Source organism: Dermacentor andersoni, chromosome 9 (assembly GCF_023375885.2).
Source record: "Dermacentor andersoni chromosome 9, qqDerAnde1_hic_scaffold, whole genome shotgun sequence".
NCBI classification, from domain to species: domain Eukaryota; kingdom Metazoa; phylum Arthropoda; class Arachnida; order Ixodida; family Ixodidae; genus Dermacentor; species Dermacentor andersoni.
Window position 1 is genome coordinate 46,044,353 of NC_092822.1, and position 21,821 is coordinate 46,066,173.

The 21,821-nt window shown below is 46.9% G+C and overlaps 1 protein-coding gene across 1 annotated transcript; it reads left to right on the top strand.

Moving 5' to 3' along the window:
* Window positions 1–443: 443 nt before the first annotated feature.
* Window positions 444–16,366, top strand: LOC126527963 (uncharacterized). Its single transcript, XM_050175804.3, has 4 exons — window positions 444–706; window positions 6,429–6,752; window positions 11,263–11,508; window positions 15,111–16,366. Exons 1-4 carry the CDS (start codon window positions 686–688, stop codon window positions 15,462–15,464), a joined length of 945 nt encoding a protein of 314 aa, XP_050031761.2. The 5' UTR covers window positions 444–685; the 3' UTR covers window positions 15,465–16,366.
* The last annotated feature ends 5,455 nt before the right edge of the window (window positions 16,367–21,821 follow it).

Genomic DNA, 21,821 nt, shown 5'->3' on the forward strand with positions numbered 1-21,821 from the left:
TCGACGCATGAACCACCCCGTACTGGCGATTGATCAAAGTTATTTGCGTTTAACGGTATTTCGAAACAGAACTGTGCAGAACACAATTTTGCAATGCTACTTTATGATCTCTGAGGGCATCTGAACTACCGTGGCGCTTTTCATATTTTATATCTTAGTGCGCTTGCGACGCAAGTCCGAACATGTTTAGTGAAGAATCGGACATAGCCGGATCACTTTCGTGGACTTATCTTTATTATTTCCTATTTGCCTATACAACATGAACATTATAAATATGCTCCATTTTTCATATGCATCCCTTCGCAGGTCTCATATATATATATATATATATATATATATATATATATATATATATATATATATAATATGCCCTCTCGCGTTACACTTCTTATAGGTAGATAGGGCTCCTTCAATGCACAATGCTGCGGCGGCTCCCGAATCTTTACGACCGAAAGCTGACGTGCCCACTGAGTCGAGTCATTTATCAAGAAAGCACTGCGCAGTAGCGATCGGGGTGGAAACAGGCACAGCCGCGACCACGTCAGAAACACGGTAAATCAGCCGGGCCAGTTGTGAGTTGTTTGCGTCGTTCACGTAGCGACGTTCAACGCCTACGTGTTCGTCGCGTTTTGGTCGTCAAGTCAAGCGGAGCAGTTCCGGGTCCCGCAGTGAGCACAACTGAGAGATGTTCCGATACCCCCATAAGGTAAGCGAGTTTAGGTACGGAAATATCACCTTGATGTAAAAAAAAAAAGAACTGTTCCACATCAAGGATTATTAAAGCGACTGGTTCGCCTTTTATTTCTACCCACTCTCGTACAAGAAAATACTGAAAAGTGGTCTAAGTGTCTAACTTAGAAATACAGTTTTTAATTAATTACTAATCGGTTTGCTCAACTTTCCACAACTGCAAACCCTCTCGATTGTGTCAGAAACACAGATACGCTATGCATTAGATTTATGTGCCTAAATAAGATTTAGAGGCACCAGAACGGCCTAGCGTATCTGATACGTTAGGAATTGCTGCGAGGTCTAGCTAGGCTAAAGACAGCATGGCAGGAAAAAATACAGTATGCGTGTATTTGTTTGTTGTTTCCTTTTTCACATAGATATCCATTCAATGACATTTTCTCTAGATTTCATGGCCAATGCGTTTTCAGCAGAATCACCAAGTTTCCACTGTAGCAGAAAGTTCCTGATGAAAAAAAAAAAAAAATCAGATAGCTGCCACTCTCTACTCCATTCGGATTTCGCGATGACACCTACAGACGGTGACGCCTGCTGTGCGTCTATGAGGCCGTAAATGTGCCGTAAACAATATAAACGATTATAGAATGTACACAACACACGAAAGAACATGAATGCACAAAAAACAATGTCCCTGAGCAACTTACGAAGTTCGAATATTATTGCGGAAGCATAAATCACAACTCTCGTTGGGTGGCAAATGGAGCCCTCCCTAACGCGCCGCAAGCGCCATGGGAACGTCGGTTACAATGCGTATTCTGGAAACAAAGACTTGCGCATATTCTGAACAAAATTCAATACTTGCACTAATGCAACGTTTTCACGTATCTAACGTTACTATATAATTATCAGGTAACATCTACGTAATCCTGACCATTTAAGAAAGCGTCAGTTTGACCGTAAGAAGCACAGAGGCGCGGCACTGGCTAACAAATACGTTCATTCATTGCCCCGACTTGCCTTTCATGCATAAAGAACAAGACCAACAACGTACGAGTACAATGGCTACACAGACTCATAAAAGAAAGCAGGAAGGCACTCGCCGCATTTTCATCATGCATATTACGTCTGATTGTTTAGCGAGTGAAGGATGAATTAATTTACTGCGAGATGAACCGATAAATTGCTTGTGCAATAAACGTTTTCTGTGATCAGTCTAAAAGGTTTGCGCTACATTTCTTTTTTTTATGCGGGTTCTTAAAATGGTTTACACTGGGAAAACACAAGGTTACATTTGCACTGTTGACAATGCAATATCCAGAGCCACCTCCCTGCGCTTGTTTCATACGATCTGGTAGCACTGCTCCCATCTAAACTCTACATCCTCGTATAGGAACAGAGAGAAGTGTTAAGGGAAAGGCAAGAAGGCCAAACGAGTTGAGCGCGGTTGTCTACCCTTCGCTGAGGAAGGGGAAACTGGAGTGAGAGATGAGATGGAGGAAAGAAAAGCTTAATCTAAGCGCGTCCACACACACATGTACAAGAGTTCCTCGTTCCTTCAGTCACAGGCACAGCAAAATGTACCCACAAACATATCGCGGCATCTGCCCCTGGTGCGGCGACACACGCCCTACTCTTTCACAGCTCGTGGGGGTGCGGGGGCAAACCTCAACCCTTAAGGACGCCTAGCACGTCATTCGAGCGGTGGGAGGTGCAGCTGACCGGCGATACCCTGGCGGGACAAGACGCTCTCGTCCAGAAAGTACGTCGAGAAGCCATGGCCAGTGGAGTCCTGGAATGAGGACACCACCCACTCGACCTCAAGAGCAACGGCCTAGATGGTCCAAATAAATGTTCTCCCTCTCTCTTCAGTCGAAGGCGGTCATATCAGCTAGCAGACCTCAAGAAGCGCGGAGGCACGTTCGGCCCCTTCTACAAAGCAACGCACGTGAAACCTCTGATCTTAATCCAACAAGCACTCACACAACCGGTGCTTTATAGTTTCTTCTGAGCTTTCAGAGAAGAAATTCAGGGACCTTAGTAACAGTACTATAGCATGTACGAGGCCACAAAAGCCCTATTCCGCTTCTTGAAAGTGACTTAACTGTGCAAATGCCTGCGACTGCACAGCTAACATTCTTGTGGGAGTGTACTTCCACTGATCGTCCATTTTCTTTTTCTTTTTTAACCTTTCTTTTCTTTCTAATCTCTCCCTCCCCTTGTCCCCTGCTCCTATTCCCCTCATTTCACTGGTGTCACTGAAACCTGGCTTCACGACTACATATGTGACTCTGAAATCACTCCACCCGGCTATGTAGCAGTCCGATCAGACCGAAAAAACTGGCAGGGGAGTCAGTGTGGCTCTTTTTTTTTTAATGTGACAAAGTTTTCGGTTATATGTCCTCCAGCAGATATTGAGTCTATTTGGTGTAAATTGTACCTAGGCAACAAAAAAAAAAAAAAAAAACGCAATCGTAGTCTGTTTTCTACCATCCACCTGCCTCCGCACCCGACAACCTTTTTCTTCTCGCCGATTATATCAACAAGCACAGTTTTCATGCATCTAGTTTAATTCTAATGGGAGACCTTAACACACCAGATATTCACTGGCCCTCACTATCACATCGCAGTTCTTTAGGTAGCAAACTAATTATCTTTTCTTTGTCTTATGGGCTTACCCAAGTAGTTGATAGCGCAACAAGACAAAACGCACTTTGAGCTGGTGTTCATCAGTCCAGACTTTGTTGATAAGCTGTCTGAGTGTGAAATTATTGACGGAATTTCAGATCACAAGGCAGTGTTTATATCGCTAAACTGCACAGTCTGTAAAACGCGTGCCGAAATTCAAACTTTTTTCGACTTTAATCGCTCCGACGACACGTCTATTCTTGATATTTTATCAGAACGTTTCGAATCGTTTTGCACACTCAGTAAAGATTGTGACGTGAATACACTAGTTCGCCAATTTGAAAACATTACAAAGCTGTGTGTTGAACGCTTTGTTACGTTAAACAGTAAGAAAAAAAATCGTGCCATCCCTTGGATGACTAGAGAAATATTGCAATTATCACGCCGCGTTAGAAGACTGAGACGCTCAAAACGCAGTATTGATCCAGATGCAATTGCTAGACTCACCTCTGCCAAAGAGGAACTAAATTTGAAAAGGAATATGGCCAAATATGTCTTCTTTCATGTCGAGCTGCCAGGATTGCCAAGAAATAATCCTCAGAAGTTCTGGCGTTCTGTCATGCCAACTGCTGATTCATCTTCATTGAATACCAATGATGAAATTGTAAACGATCCTTCACGCATCTCCAATGCATTCAATGAATATTTCCATTCGGTATACGCTAACGATTGTCATGTCTATCCTGCTTTTGATAATGATTCAGATTTTTCGATTTCCGACATTTCAGTTCACGTTAATGGCGTTCTTAATTTGATTTTAAATTTAGACACAAAAAAGTATAGCGGCTCAGATGGTATTCCGAATTTTTTACTTCGCTATTCGCAATGGACATCACGCTATCTTGAAATTATATTCAATAAGCCTCTAGAAACACGAATCGTTCCTTCATCATGGAAACTTGCAAGAGTAGTACCCTTGTATAAAACAGGTAGCAAGGCAGACGTAAGCAATTAGAGACAAATTTCTTTAACATCCCAATCGGGAAAAATGCTGGAACATATTATTTACAAACACATAATAGATTTTCTTGAGTCGAACAAAATTCTAACTAATGTTCAGCATGGATTTAGACGTGGTTCCAGTACTATCACGCAGTTAACGGACTTCACCCATGACATCGCTTATCAATTGGATCTCGGTAAACAGATTGGTGCTCTCTTCGTTGATTTTTCTAAAGCTTTCGATTCATTACTTCATTCTCACCTCTTGTCAAAATTAAATGCGATACTAAAAAATTCCCCGTCTGGTCGATTGGATTGCAAGTGTCCTTTCTAACAAGTCCCAATACGTGGACTTCAGTTCTGCAAGGTGATCCATACTTGAAGTTGGCTCCGGGGTTCCTCAGGGATCCTTCCTGGGTCCTCTATTGTTCTTAATTTATGTCAATGACCTTCCCCCCAAAAAAAGTTTCCTCCTGTCTGTTTCCTGTCTTTACGCTGACGATTGCGTCTTACACGACGTAATTGACTCTCCGGCTAGGTATAAGCAACTGAACGACTCCTTTGTCTCTTTCGGTGCTTGGTGCGAAAAATGGAAAATGAGCATCAACTTAAAAAAAAACGGTTGTTTTGGCATTCGCGAAAAGAGCAGCACCTGTAATTGCGACATATTCCTTGAATGGTTTACCTTGAACCAGAGTTCGACAATACAAATACCTTGGCGTAACATTTACCGACAATCTCTCATGGACTACACACTTTGACCAAACATGTTCAAAGGCCCTAAAACAACTTGGTTACCTACGTCGTACTATGCAAAAGGCTCCGAAGGCAACTAAACTCTAAATGTATATAGCTCTTGTTCGCCCCGTTATCGATTACGCCGCAACAGTCTCGTCACCCCATAACCAAAACAACATAATCAAACTAGAAGCAGTTCAGAAAAAAGCCGTCCGTCTCATTTTTCACCGGTATGACCGCTATTTCTCGCCCTCGTCTGCCCTCCTAACACTGAAACTAACATTACTTTGAGTACGTCGTGAGGTGGAGTCATTAAAATGTTTGCACCATATAATTAAGAAGTCCTATCACACTTCAAACACAGCTTGCATATATTTTACCAAGCCTTCTTGCGCGCGTAACTTCCACGAGCTCAATCTTACCCCTGTGGTAAGATTTCCGACATTTCAGTTGATGTGCAAATGCTTTCAAGTACAGCTTCTTTCCCCGCACAACAGAAGTATGGAATTCCTTACCTGGCTGCCTTCGTCCACTCCCGATACTCGAATTCGAAAGTGCTTTCTATGAAAACCAGTATCTGTAACTACTTAAAATATGCTTAGTTTATACTTTCTGTGTATGCATATTGCTGTTTCGTTCCTTTTAAGATTCAATAAAAACGATTTTCCAGTTCTTTGACTGTCTAATAAATGTTGTAAGAGTCATTGTTGATTTCACTTTATTTTTTGTTCACCACTGTTTTTACTCACTCCTCCAATAGCCATTCTATGGAGCTGCATTATTTACAAATAAATAAATAAATAGCAGGGTAACCAACCGGGCACGTCCTTGATTTTTAACCTTCCTGCCTTTCCGTTTTCGTACCTCTTTCTGTAACGCCTTGACGAAGACTGGTCCCCAGGTCGAAAGATTGGCTCCAGCGACATGCTTTTTTTTGTACGACACTCAATCTCTGCGTTCTCTTGCAGCTGAGCGATTCTTTCTGATACTGCAGTATAATCGATCACTTTATATTACCAATCCAAGGCCAACTCGGTTTTTTTATGCGTTAGCATTAGGAGTGTCAAAATGGGAAAAAGTTTGTCTGTGTAAAGTGTGGGAAGTCGGTCACGTGGTAGAGGTAGAAAGAGGATGGGAAAGTTTACAAAGAGCACACATATATTAGTGACGGTGGTCTGCTCCGAACCAACCAAGCATCACTTGCACTTTGCTCCTCGAAATGGAGCGAAGTGCAGACCTCAACGTGGTGCACGTAGCTTAAATCACGGACCCAGAGACCTTTAAGAGGTAGACGCAATGCCTCACGCATTTCTGTCGCACTGTCCTCTAAATCACCAGTGAAACTGTTTTCTTCTCTCTCTCATCTCCCACAGTTCAGGGACAAGCGTCCGGAAGCAGGATGGTCGTCCTTCGACAAGTACTCCCTGGAGCAGGAAGTGAAAGAGACCGGCGCTCCGAACGCGCGCATGATCATCAGGGATGGCACGGCCCCGCTGGTGATTCGCTCGGTCGATCCGGGGGCGTCGCTGAGTGACGTCAGCAGCAAGTACATCGGCCACTCGCTCCAGAATATCGCCGGCGAGCCGCTGTGCAGCGCGTTCTTCTCCAACCGCGGCTGCATCACCGCCTACGTGAAGAGCACGAGAGCCTTCAGGCGCCTCAGAACCATCACGTCGCTCTCTGGTGTCCCTGTCAAGGTACAATCACACTGAGCCTGTATGACATCATGAAACCTGCAGCTTGTATTGCCATGTTTCATCAAACGTTTATATTTACTTAAACATGCATACCGCAGCGCCTAAGGCTCATTGCAGGAGAGCGAAGTTCGATGTACAAAGACGGCAGAGATGGCAACAAACTGCGAGGGCGGTTAACTAACTACTGAGGCTGATGCTCTGAGATCTTGATTTGAAGAAAATTACACATCGGCACTCTTATCCCTTTGGCTATGCTCCCCAGTAAGTGAATCGCACCCGTCCCGCCGTTAATGCCAAGCTTATAAAGCATTAGTGAAGCCGTCTTTTGCGATTTTCCTCCAATTCGACTCCGATATTTTATTTACCCCTTGCTCCGTATCAAAGCAATGCTTTCCACTGTGAGGTACATGAAGAAGTAGGAGAGTGTCGCATCTTGAATGTACGATTCTTGGACGCTTGTACAGTTCTTGCAACGCTTCGGGGAACGGTCAAGAAGGGCACTGTTCTTACGTGGAAAATTAAAAAAGAAAAAAAAACATGGGATAAAGGTGCAGTGAAAACATTTCATGCAATGTTTAAGAAGATGGAAAAAGGTGGCTGTACTCATATAATCTATAGGCTTGATAGAAACGTTGGGGCACTTATTGGGAAGCATATAGAACGAGATAAACGTGCGGATGAATAATTTTTCGAAATAGAGAGCATCACTCTCAGTCTTTATTAAACAACCCTTGTACAGTGCAATATCAATGGTTTAGCACATATAAAAAGAATTAAGCAGGCGATACAGGCGATAATGATGGCGAAGTGAGCATGTAGATCGTTCCCTTGTTCTACAGTGGTGACGGAAAAACCCGTATTTAAGTGCCTCGGTATTGTGATGAAAAGGATATATATTCCATTCATGATATTGTCTAGTGGTGGACATCGCCTTAGTTTGTGTGATGTAGTCGTAGTTGGTAGGTAGAGGAAACCGTGGAGAGATTTTAGGGCATGAGACAACATTGAAATTTCGACAGGACGACAGGCAGAGAAAGAGATACTTGGGCGTACTTATAATATGTCGACTTGTGAGCCGTAACACTGTGAGTCCACATTCCTGTTCTTTTTCCCCCTTTTAGCACCTCGCGCTTTTTTACTCGAAACTGATGTATGCGTTGCACATCAGGCCTTTCAGAAGTATTGGTCATATGAAAACCCCTCTGCGCCTAAATATCCGTTTCTGTTTAGCATTTGTTTGAGTGGGGTTTGGATAACAACGCAAATACAGGATGCTGAAACAAGGTAACACATAATGAGGACCAGCGTTCACTACCATCTGGTCTGATTCATTGCGGATGCCCCCCCCCCCCCCCCCCCCCCCACTTATGGCACGCAATAAAACCACAGCAGCAAATGCAGAAGCGAGATCAAAGCAAAACATACGTGAGCAGCATAACCCTGCACACATGCCCGTGCGCGCTTTCCAAACAGGCCAATTCTTTGTCAGAAAGGGCAATCTATGGTTTACTGATCCGAATAAGATGTCCTCCTGCGTTGTCTACGTGGTTTCAATAATTATGTGTCGGCGGCAAAAATTAGTGCATTTGCATCTCTCTGATCGTCGTATGCCAAAACAGCAGCGACCGCAAACGCGAGAACGCCGTGCCAAGCAGCATTCTTTTCGGTTGCGAGCTCTGTTGCAGTGCTCGCGCCAATGGACACGAGATAATATTAGCCTGTCAGTAAACGTACTGCAGCTTACTTGCTGCAGTTACTCGTCTTGTTCAGCCCTGACGAAGGAGAGTCACCTTGTCTAAACAGAGGAGAGGGCGGTAGGAAAGATGGCAGGGAGGTTAACAAGACTTTCTCCAGTTTGCTGCCCTGTACTAGAGGAGGGGGAGTGAAACGGAGAGAACCTAAGAGTTAAGGCAATCACTCGAACTAGACAAGGTGCATCGAGCCTTGTGTTGGTGCAGGAAACACCGCGGAGGCTACGCATGTAGTGCGGTCGTACAGATCTCATTCCGTGCGCGTTTCGAGGCTCAGTTGTTCTCGTCTTGCAATGCTTCCCACGAAACAACTATGTCATATGTTCCAAACGCTACTTGTCGACGGAAGTTTACGTCAAAATACAATAAACTTGCGCATATGTCTGGTTCTAGTAGGCGAAGCACTATGTTTTGGTCGTTAAAACAGACGTTTGGGCGAGTTGGTAAGACATATGAAACAGTACAGCGTGGCTTTCACGGGGACAAGCAGGAAGAAACGACACGGACGAGCGCTGACTTGCAACTCAGCGCTCGTCCGTGTTGCAAGTCAACGTTCGTCCGCGTCGTTTCTCCCTGCTTGTCCCCGTGAAAACCACGCTTTTCTGTTTCAAATATGTTTGGGCCGCTGCGCAGGAGATGCGCAGTGGCTGCTGGATGCAGAAACCTGTTACTCCGCTCGTATCTTTGGAAATGGGTTCACATCTCGGATGCATTTCACGTGATGAGTACGCCATGTTGCGACGTAAAAGGACAAGACTTTATATTACTTCTAATTACACGGCTCGTGCACAATACATTACATTGGTATGTGACGCACCACTTTTTGGTCGCGGATGTTAACAGAGAGAAGTCGCTAGCCTTCATAACGCTGCCTCCTATGAAGGAAACGGACTGTAGTGTCCGGCACTCAAGTCTGTTGCCTTCGTTCACTGTAGAGCGGCTCGTGGGGTTTCTGGGCTGATGATCTGTGAGGACGCTGCCTCCCGTGACTTTAATTTGCTTCAGTAAAGCAATAATCGTACAGCCCACAAAAGGGTACACTGGGCTGCCTCTGTCTACCGTTGCAGTTGCCCAGTAGCCACCGCAAACAATTCATACGGCTATCGAATTGGAATGGCTTATTCATCACTGTCCGCTCTTTGCTGGTGTTCTGAAGAGACTATAGGCCAATGGCCTTCTCTGCTGCTGTTCCCTCTCCTTTTAAACAACGCCAAATTCTCCCCCTTGTCGAAATGTTGGTTCTAGCTTGAGACGTCGCTAAGCCATTGTTGAGTACTTAAAATGAGACTAAAGCCAGGCACTAGATTAAACTGATAGATTATGCTTTCAGACCTTACATCAGCTGATGTTGCGGTAAAAGGTATAATTTAAAAACAGCTCCGTATTCCCCCTTTTCCATACATTTCGCGCCTAATGCACAATGCCTGTGAGTCATTTTGAGGTCACCAATTTCGATGTAATGGCATCTTAGTTGAAATCAAGAAAAAGAATTGGGCATGGGCAGGACATGTAATGAGGAGGGAAGATAACCGATGGTCATCAAGGGTTACGGACTGGATTCCAAGGGAAGGGAAGCGTAGCAGGGGGCGGCAGAAAGCCAGGTGGTTGGATGAGATTAAGAAGTTTGCAGGGACGACATGGCCACAATTAGTACATGACCGGGGTAGTTGGAGAACTATGGAAGAGGCCTTTGCCCTGCAGTGGGCGTAAGGAGGCTGATGATGATGATACATTTCCATGTTCCTTTTCAAGTGAAGCCTGTATTGCATCACTCGTGTCTTCGTCGGTGTTAATGTTGGTGTTGCCTTACGAAAAAAGCCAAGCCGCGCGAAAATATGCTTGTCGGGCAGCGGATTCGAGCCACCGACCTACGGGCTGAGAGACCACAAAGTTAGCCGATTCAGCCACTGTCGGTTAATCATACACATTCTTTAAAACGGCGTTTTATATGCATGAAGTAGTAAACGCAGCGCAAGGCGAGAGCCAATCGCAGGCGTCCCCTCCCTCCGGAGGAGGGAAAGGGTGTGATCAGGTGCTCACTCGCCTCGCGCCCGCCATTTCCTGCCAGTTCAGGTCCGGTAGTGACACAAGGAGGGGCGTTTGGTTCGTTCTGCCGAAAAGTAGGCTGTGTTGAAGTGGAGCGGGACGCGTGTCGTGCGTTCGGTCGAAGAACAGGCGACGTTTGATGAACGCCGGTGGGAACTCGCTCGCGAAAGGGCTCGTCGTCGACGTGCCGACCTCGCCGTGAGGGAGCGCGAAGCCGAGGCGTTACGACAACGAAGAGCCGCGGATCCCGGGCTTCGCTTGCACCCCTTTAACAGTAGTGGAAGGGCGGTCAATTTTTATTACTTGTGTCGTCGTGGCTCACTACTGTTCTCAAAGTTTGCAAGTATTCGTATCGTTTAGAATGCAACGCAGTCCACCTTCGCTGATAAAGAAATTGTCTGATTCCGAAAAGACGCCGTCAAAATCCATAACATAATGGAGAGCTAGTGCGGGAACATCAAGGCTGACATACACCTTACGGGTGTAAGGATATAAATTATAAACCGAGTTGTACGCATAAGGACCCTCCAAGATTTACACATCTAAGTGTGCTATCACTCTATAACGGTTGTAAGGGTGCGAGCTAAAGGCCGACGTGCACTTTTAAGAACACTTAAGGGTGCAAATCTGCTTACAGTGCACGCTGACGATGGCGAAGAACCTTGCCTAAGGTTCGTCTACTCGTTCCCGTCCCCGCTTTCGCGACGCCGCAGGCCGATTTCCCACGCTGGTTCAACAAGAACGCCGGCAAGCTGAAGAATGTGCCGGACCGGTTCACCGAGAGGAACCTCCTGGACCGCCTCTCCGAGGTGGGAGTGATAAACGTGCGCCGCCAGATCTCGCACACTCAACTTCCAGACGGCAGCGTGGAGGCCAAGCCCACAGATCAAGTCGTGGTGCACTTCGGTCCGGACCGAGCGATGCCTGCCCAGGTCAAGCTGGGATTCACTCTTTACGACGTAGGCAACAAATTCTCCTTGCAATCTTTCTTCTTTTTTCTTTTTACCTCTGCCCCCTACCCCTTCACACACACACGCACACACAAAAAAATGGCTGTGATTTAGCTGTGGTTAAACCTGGTTGAATTGCGAAAGCAATATCTGCATGGCTACGCTTGAGAATTTAACTGTTCCGAAGAAGTAGAGCTACTAGACTCAGATATAGACTCTTCATCGGTAACTTCCATGGCTGGACTGATCAACCAACGCGTAGCGCACCGCTATATATCCCAGTGGCCCGCCACAGAGCGAGCGCAAGGCGAGGAGGTCGTCATATCATTGGAGAGACCACCTGCTAGGCGCGGCGCCTACTCAGGCGCCACAGCGCACGTGACGAGCGGCTCCCTTCTAGGTGAGGCGGTTAGCAAGCTGACGTCACGCGTCGTCATAGCAACGGAGAGAGCCGACGTCACACCACCTGCTAATCGTAGCGCCAATTCTGGGGGGGGGGAGGGGGGGGGCACGGCATACGCGACGACCGGTTAGACCTGGCATAGTATTGCTTTCGCAATAATAAAAAATAAATTATTGTGCAGATCTCGTGTAGCGTGGGATCCGACGTTCCTCGAAGCATTCTGCGTATAGCTTGCTGCCCAGCATCGCTTGGGGTTCCGCAAAGCATCACCACGTGGAGCAACGTGTTTCTGCGAGACCAGCTATTGCGTGCGTGACGCGAGATTGGGTGCGGCGACACCAGAAAGACGAACACAGTGACGAAGACTGTATGACGGAGACGTCATGAATTCTACTCGGGCCATTCGATGAGAGTTTCCTACATGCCGCTTGTTGCTACATAGTTGTCCACATTAACTTGCTAAAATGCGTTATTCACACGACGTTACTAGAGAGTTTTAGAATAAGGGCCCCAAACGTTTTGGGGCCCCAAAGAAATAGCCTCGAAGCCACTGCGCATGCGCGATAAGCAGACTGCGTTTGGGTTTTGCGTTGGGCACGCTATTTCACTGATTTAGCGGAAGCCCCAAAAGTTGCCCCAAAAGATTTGCGTAAGCAAACATGGCGGTGCCCATCGAAGCGACGGCTCTAACCCAGCACCAAACTGGGTTCGCTTCGTGGTACCGCGTGAAGTTCGCAAGCTAGGAAAAGTGATTGCGGTTATCGCTTTCTCTCAACTAGCCTGTGTTACGAGGACTGATTCATTAGACGTCACCGATTCCACATTCGATTGTGGATATTATGGCTCCTAGGCCTAACACGGCTTAGCTTGACTGGTGAAGGCACGTAAAGTTGGTTTCTCAAAACTAAGCGCAACTAATTGTTTGATGCTACAGAATAACCTCCAAATTGTAATTAAACGCGAAAGCACGCAAGTCAAAATTACTATTCCTACCATAAAATGGCAAATTTTATTTAGGTTTTTTTAATAGTTTTTTCTTTGACGCCGTAGTGATGCTGTCAGCGCAAGACGCTATCCGCATACGCAAAGTCCTATTCTAAAGCTCTTCACTCCTGCGTGTACTAACGCTAACACCCACAAAGAACTTTGGGGCCCCAAACTATTGGGGCCACTTCCTAAAACTCTCTACTGACGAAGAAACATGTCGGAAAAACACGACGCTTACACGGCCGAGCCTTAAATGTTTGTTTGTCTAGGTCCCCTTAGCAACGCTATTTAGGAAGTTAAGATGTAGCCGCCCAAGTTCGCACCCTCTTATACGTAGCGCGGGCATTACCGATAAAAACACGGATTATCATGTCATCCGCAACTAAGTGTTACGTAATCGTACTTACCTATGTCTATGTCATGTGGAGCATATTAAAGCGCCAATGACATTTCTACTCCGACGAAGAAACGTTAGAATTCCTTCGACCTGGGCCGATTCGTAAACGCATTGTAATAAGGTATACCAACCTAGTGCACGCTTCTACTAGGAAACGACTAAAGAATGCTGGCCGATCGAGAAGGCACGCGATCTACCACGTTTCATTAAAGCGCCACCTGTCACGAAAGATGAAAGTGAGAAACTGACACGTGACGCAGGCGCAAAACGTCTCAAAAAGCACGTTAACTTCGGTACGAGAGAAGAGTGCGTGCGCACGTGGCCTAAGACAATAAAGGAGACCAGGCCGAACCCATCTCACGGTCGCTGTCCACGGTAATGCGTTTTAGCACCGTATCAACACAGCGACACAACGTATTGCCACCCTCGAAACGAGTCATGAGGTGTGTACTGCAGCGCGACTCCTCTTTCGAGCTTCCCTAAAAAACACTCGCGGCGTCGCCGGGAAGTCAGCGCATGACCTCCGAAATACGTGGCGCGCCAGCGCGTGCGAACGCTGAGAAACGCGTCATGCGGCAGTCGGGCTGCTCTCTCGCACTTCTTTCTATGCACAGCTGTGCCATCTAGTGGCGCGGCCGAGAAGCTCGCGCCTGGCCTCCGAGACGAAATGCGTGGGGCGCCAGTCCGTCCGAACGCTGAGAATTGTTCCCTCGCTTGTCGCACACCCAGCGGTACGTAGATACTCTGGCTGCAGGTTCGGTGTCAGGTTCAGTGTGAGGTTCAGTGTGAGGTTCGGTATGAGGTTCGGCCCATGCCCAGCGTTTTCGTGGCGCAGCTCGCTAAAGCGTTGGTGCGAAAGACATTCATTGAAAAGCAGCACAAATCCAGTGCATCTGTGGCGCAGCCAGCTAAAGCGTCAGGTTGATCTCCTCGAGGAACCCTTGTAACGTGAGCTCGATTGCGCTAAGCGTCGGAGAAATTTAAGGAATCTTCGTCATTGTAAAGCGGCACACACATACTGGTACATACCCAGGTACCCAAGCTGGCATCACAGAGCTTCACTGGACAGCGGTAGACACCCAGTTCCGCATCTACAGTGACCCATGTAGGCATGAAAGAGGTTACTTCAGCAGCCCCAGATATGTACACATTGCCACATACTCAGCCACCTAAGTTCGTCCAATGGTTCCTTTCGTCAGCACAGCAACCTGACGCGTTACCCATTGTACCATGGACCACCCCGTGACTCAAGTAGGTGGGAAAACAGGTAAAAACAGACGCGCATTGAAACGTAGATAGATAGCCTCCGGAAAGTCTTAGAAGTAGCATAAGAATGCTAAGGCATTAAAAGAACTAGACATGATGGTTGGAGCCTGGGGCAGCTCTTGTGAAATACAAAGATACGATCCCACGCTCGTCGCGTCCGCAATTTGTCCTTGCCTCAGTATTCATGCTGTCTCCCGGCTCACTCAGTATTCTATGCTTACTTGATACCACCGTCAGCCACGCAATTGCGTCTTTTAAAACTTTACCGAAGGGGCCCCCCAAACAAGGCAAGACACCAACTTACCAATATACATACCGCAAAATGCCTGGAATGACGAGAAGAATGCCAACTATTCTCGGCGTCATTTTAACATTTTTTTTTCTGATTAGCTTTTTCGTTATTCCCTTTGTCAACCTACATAGATTCGCACGCACACACACACTCACACGTGCTTCAATACTGCGCACTCACTAAACAGCGCTCTGCACGTCCCGTCGCCCAAAGCAAGTCCATATAACCGAACGCCCCGCTGAGTTCGAGTCTCTTGGCGCGTCCAGGTGCACCCCTACTTGCCCCCGCCGGTGCAGTGCTCCAAGTGCCAGGAGATGAACCACGTGGCCAAGTCGTGCCCCAACGAGTTCCGCTGCAAGTACTGCGCCGGGCCGCACACCTACCGGCTCTGCACGGTCGACAAAAGCAAGCAGCCGCCGCGATGCGCCAACTGCGGCGGCGGCCACACGGCGACCTACGCGCACTGCCCGACCAAGATGCGCGAGGTGCTGCGCATGCGCAAACTGCGGCTCGACGAGCTCCGCAAGCGGCGAGATAAGCTGCGAGAGCTCGACGAAGAACGCGAGGCGGAGGAGATGGAGAACAGCTCCCAGTACAGCCGATACTTCTACTTCGATTAAAAGCTTAGAGGAGAGAAAAATAGAAAGGAAAAGAGAGCCGGCTCAAAAAGCAGTTGAAATTGAAGAAAGGCAAGGTTTGTCTTAGGTCGATTAGTGCATTACGCGTTTTGTTGTTTCGACGCCGCCTCTTACTGCTCTGTAGTCTACGCGGTTTGTTCGTGTTCGTCTCTATTTCTCTCTATCTCACCCTTCCGCTCTCCTTCTCTCTTTATCCCCGTTCACCCTCCCCCCCTCCTGCAGGGTAGCCAACCGGAACTGCCCTCTGATTAACCTCCCTGCCTTTCTATGCATCCTTTTCTCTCTCTCTTGTTGTTTCGAATTCGCTAATTTCGGGGTCGGCCCACCATTTTGAGACTGTACTTCCTCCGTAATCGGCTCGTATATTTCCCTCAACGAAATAACACTTCTGGTTCCCGTTTTCGGCGCGAGAGCATCTACGTGTTTGTATTTTGTTTTCTGGGGTCCATTTTGCGGTATTACGCATTATTTCTACTCCGTATTTCGCGCTACGCTAACTTGGGGCATCTTTTCCCTTTCTGCGTTTCATTTTAGCGCCCTTTCGCTGTCCCAAGTGCACTAACAGGCCTCAAATTGCCTTATTTTGATGAAACTAGTCAAGAAGTGGCAGCACGATAGGCATATATCCCAAGCGCACCAAATCGATTCGAAGTCGCCAAAGAAGACCTTGCCTGAAAGAAAAACGGAAAAAAAAGCTAGCTTGTCCCTTTTCGTGTAACTTCTGGGTGAATGCTTTTTCCTTCTTTGTTTCCTTACCTCCTTTTTCAAGGTTTTCTTTGGATGCGGGACAATGCGGATATCCAGCAACCGGTCGGAGTGACACGGAGCCCGTGGTCTATCCTACTTGTTTCCTTATTTTGAACAATAAAGCTATTTCAACTGCACCTGAGAGTCTATAATGCGTTAGCATTGTTGCCTCTGCCTATCATTCAATGACTCCCATGGCTTTCTACATGAAACCCTCTCTCTCCTACCTATGCGTCCCTGCAATGCTTCTTGGTGTTTCTTTCCCATTCCTCCTTCTATGTTTCTAGCTTAATGTCTTCTATCTATCTATCCTTTCTGTCTATCCTTTCCGCTCATACTTCCTTATTGTCCCGTTTTTCTTTGTGTTTCTTTCAAATCTCTTTTGCAGCATTAGCTCTATACGATTAAACTCTTAAACCTATTTCTACACTGTAAGTATCGGTATGGTAATAAGAACCGCCTGTAGATACAATTTGGTTTGACTAACTCAGATTTTCAAATTACAAGTGGTTTCATACGCCCCCTCCGCAAATACCGCGGTGTGTCGCATGCAATCTGCCAACGCTGTATTTACGCCTGCCCAGCGGCGTAGCGGAATCTATTCGAAGCAAGGGGAGGGTGTGTGTGTGTGCTCGCGCTTGACCGTAGACAGGCGGTGCTGTCGCACGCCGTTTTGTAGCGTAAAAGCTACACTACGCGGGTTGGAGCCGAGCTTCGCGTGCTTCTATGCCTACCATACTGCGCATGCGCGAGAGCCGTGTGACGTCACGAGAGGCACAGCTGCGTCGCCCTCGCTGCCGCCGACTGCGGCGCATTCCAGAGGTGTGACGTCACAGTCTCCGCAGACGCGTCGGCGCCGTGTGCGCCCGCTGCTGTTTTAAGGCCTAAATATAGTCTGACGTAGCGTGAACGCGCGCACACGTTACGTCACGTTGGCGAGAACAACAGCGACTATAGTTCGACCCATGGTTCGACGCACCGGCGCCGCCAACGTAACCAGACGCGGCCAACAAGGCCAACGTGCTCCGACGCCCACGGCGTCTAACGACGCTCGCCCGCGCGCCGATAACGACGGACAACGCGCTTTTACGATTGTCGCACCGCGCGGCACTGCGCATGCGCGAGGAGGGCGCGCCGTGCGTATAAATGCGCGGGAGAGACGGTTGATGCAGCGCGCTCGACATGGAGGTTAAGGGGAGTCGAGCCGCTGCCAGTCGGCGCAAAAGACTAGAAAATTAACCAAACATAACCGTACCTTTAGGCTACGTATATCCTGGTATAGCTGAACTAAGCCACTGTCAATTTTTTATTGGATTTATATATTTATTTACAGAATACTGCAGGCCCGAAAGAGGGCCCAAGAAGGAGGGGCAAATGCACATAATGATATATCCAAGCAACGCGTACAAATATTATTATATAACAAGATAATAGACCTAGCAACAAAGAGTCCAGTTATGTTGATACACAGACTTCGGTGAGAAAAAGGGTATTCGGGGCCGATCAATTATAGAAATTCATTTCTACACCGGGTGCTTCAGAGAACAGTTTCGTAAGCTTCTAAAAATTAGCTGTGAAAGATAGCAAAATTCTAGACCATGAGTTGGTTTACTCAAAGAAGCGGACATTAGTTGGAAAAATAAATAAAAAGTGAGATGCGTACTCCTCTAAATAAGAAAAAAATATCCGTAATAAAAATTTTGACTAGTTGCCCCATGGCACATATTGCAACTTACAAACACTAGCCGGGGATTTCGCAAGGCGATTCCGCTTGGAAGGGATTCTCAGGATGACAAAAGTTGAGAAATATTAATTCCCGAACTTTGTGAAGGGACGCATCTAGTTAATTTTACGCTTCATTGCATAACACGACGTTTGACGGCGCATATCTCGTGAATGGTGTCATCCACACAATTCTTTTGAAGTGGAAGTGCCTTGCAGTCTCAACCGCTAGAATTTGTACATTGCAATATGTACCATAAGGTATTCAGTTAAAACTTAATCAGTATATTTTTGTTAATTAGTGGAATATGCATACCTTTCTTTAAGTAATGTCCGTCTCTTCGAGTAGACCCGCTCATAGAATAAAACTGTGCTATATGCCCCAGACGACCTTCCAACATTTTTTAAGGTGTTCGCTGTAACACCTGGTATATTGCATGTATATGAGTGGAGAAACAATATCGCGCCATCGTCGATCGCATGACATGCCAGTGTCTCAAAGCTGCATGATTTGCGGTGTTCTAAAACTACCTACATTGTTCAACTTGCAGGTTGCAAACCAGCTAGAATTTTTTTTTTACGAGACAATTGGAGGATTCCGAAGACAATGTAATCCGCGGTCGCGTGGTGGGGGTATCTGGATCCTGCAGGGTAGGCACGTAGATATCATTGTTTGTTCAGGAAGTTTTCCCAGCGGCTTAATCAAATAAATATGCAACTGCAGGTTGGTTTCGGCGATGGACATCAGTAACGCTTTACGGTTAGGACCAGGAAGCTAGGAATCACCGTCCGGTGGTCTCGTGCACGATGAAAGTGCACTAAATTGCAGTTCGCGTCGTCTGACCCAGTTTTAGGCGAAGACAAGGTCCAGAACGACCGTTTGATTGTAGCTGCGGATGCTGGAGCAACAGAGTGAAGTTTAGCCTGACCGTAAACTCCTTACAATTTGCGGATTACCAGGTTGCCTGTAACGAGGTGGACTAACGTTACTTGGTGGACGAACGCGACTAGTCCTGAGAGTGAATAAATGAAATTAAATTAAACGCGCTCTCGTGAAAGACGAGCAGTTACATGTCCGACGCGAGCGAGCGCGTGACAAATGGTGCACGACGACGGTGACGACGACCGTGTGGCGCCGACGGCGAGATTTCTACTCCGGCCGTTCGACGGGAGCTTTCGACGAACCGGCTGTTGGGTTTTGCAGAGGCAGAAGGCGAGCGCAGCAAGATACATACGGAATAATTGTGACGTCATCACCGACAGCGTGGTATACAGCTGAATTCTCAGATCGTCTCGTAACTGAGCGCTTTTAGGCGGCCGCCATGTTTTTGTTATGATGATGATGATAGAAGCAATGCGGGAACGGCGCCGACGGCATCGGTCCGCGTTTGTGGTTGTCAGTCGCTTGCGATGGCCGTTTCCAGAAGCGCCGCGGCCATCTTGTCGACTCTGAATGCCGGTAAGTGTGTCTTCTTTAATGGAACCACACTTCAGATCACAGAAATCGCGCAGTCAGATAAGTTAGCGAGAGCACCCTTTCAACAAAGCTTCAACTGAGCTTCTGCGTCGTCTGCTTCACTGCAGTTGCAACGTCGTGCAGTTGCCCAAGCCTTTTTCTGTGACATCGAACCTGAGTAACTATACACGTATTCTTAAATGGCTTGAGTCACTGTAGCAAAGATACCAGACGACATCTAGTACGCTACACTTAACTTTTTCTCAAGACTGGCATCATAATAGTGACGTGGGCTACGGCTATTCATTTTGCTGCATTTTTAACGTGCTTCGTTTTTCTCGATCGCTGTGTGCTTTTAGCATACGATACGGGCACAATAAAGTTATTTTTCTATGTTTTGCACGCTGCACGCCAGTCGCAGCGAACGCTCTATAGCTCATACGTGTTTGCGTAAGACACGACCCTCAGCAAACACACAAAAAAAAATTAAATTATGGTGTTTTACGTGCCAAAACCACTTTCTGATTATGAGGCACGCCGTAGTGGAGGACTCCGGAAATTTCGACCACCTGGGGTTCTTTAACGTGCACCTAAATCTAAGTACACGGGTGTTTTCGCATTTCGCCCCCATCGAAATGCGACCGTCGTGGCCGGGATTCGATCCCACGATCTCGTGCTCAGCAGCCCAACACCATAGCCACTGAGAAAACACGACGGGTCGAGCAGCATTTTGCACCGACAACGGACAGACTCAGCAACGTAACCATTTAGTGTGCCACTGCAGTGGTGACAAGATAGGAGCATTACACATTTCACGTCGCACGTGCAGCCAGTTGCAGGCCCGTTATTATTTTCTCCCTCGCGGTAAATTGAGAACAACAATCATTTGCATATCAATGCATGACATCGCTGAAAGGAAGGCACCGTCTCCGTTAGGAAACGACTAAAAGAAAGAAGAAAAAGAGGCGAATGATAGGAGGAGGAAAAGTAGGCTTTCGCTGTTCACCTCTTAAGAGAGGTCTTAAGAGACCCTGTAATTTTCTCTTGTGGCTACACTGTGACCGCGGTAGCGAAAATTTACTGTACTTTTGCTCGAATTTTATGCCTATTTGGGCGCAGTCGACGCGTTTTGAAATATTCGAAAAGTACTCGAAAATATTCGCATTTACGGATAGTGTGTATTCGATTCGTTATTCAAATGCTTCGCATGTTCGCACCCCCCTAGTTAATTTCATCATTTGATTTCTGCAGAACAGGTTTTTTTTCCTATAGCAGTTGATTTCTGTATGTCTGTATGATACATGTTGCTGAGTACGGCCTGCGTGCCGAATTGTTGTGGGAGCACAAGCCCTTGTCAGGCCACATGGCCTTTAGCTTCTGCTTCTTTTCTGATGTAAACAGGAGAAATAAACTCATTCATTCATTCATTCATTTATTCATTCATTCATTCATACTTCACCACCAGATGCGACGCGGAGGGCTCCTCACCAAGGGGAGCGAAGGGACCACGCGGGAAGCGCGATGGTGGGACGTAGATAGATGCTGCTTTAGCGGCCACAAACGAATAAATAATTTGCCTTACAGTGAACTTGTGTCATTGGATAATACTCCTTTCCAGGTTACGGAGAAGGCTATGCTCATGGCTGGGCCGTCACCCACAAATAGAGAGAGAGCGCCCATTCTGGTGAAAAAAAGGAGATCGATATGTCCGTCGAATCTGGAAGCAGCTAGCACTTCGTCCAATACCGTAGAACGGCTTGCTACTGCCGAAAGAGCTCGTGCCGGCGATATATCCGGGCGTGTACATCACTAGCTACAACGCGCACGTGTCGTAAATGACATACCTAAACAAAGAACACAGGTAGCGGGAAGCCTTTCACCGAACGCCACAGTCTAGCGCATCTGCGAAGACATTCGCGAGAGCCAATTGCACAGAGGGTGAAATGTGTGGTTTGATTCAAGGTCGATCCAAATAGGTCACGAAGCTTCGGTGGAAAAGCGGTTCAGCACAAATTGTCGCCGACATCGGCAAGGGTGGTTACGGAAGCAGCGATTGAAGCGCGTATGTCTGTAGGGAACAAACATTCGGAAAGAAAAGAGTTCTTTTTTTACATTAAAGCGATACACAGATTCATTCAACGAAAATAAAATTCCTAATCAATTTTATATATGCGTGGCGAGTAAAGAAAGGACAACTATTTTATTTTATTACTATCAAGAAATAACTATCAAGAAATAACGCGGGTAGCTTCATCGTTCCTTAAAGGGAAGCTGAAGAGTCTGTCGAATTCAATAAGACGCTCATATACGGATGATGCGGGAACCTTATAAACCATGAAGGTAAAATTTTTGGGGGGATTTTTCACTTAGGAGTGACGCAATCGTGGTTAAAATTGCGCTGTAGCTCCGCCCCC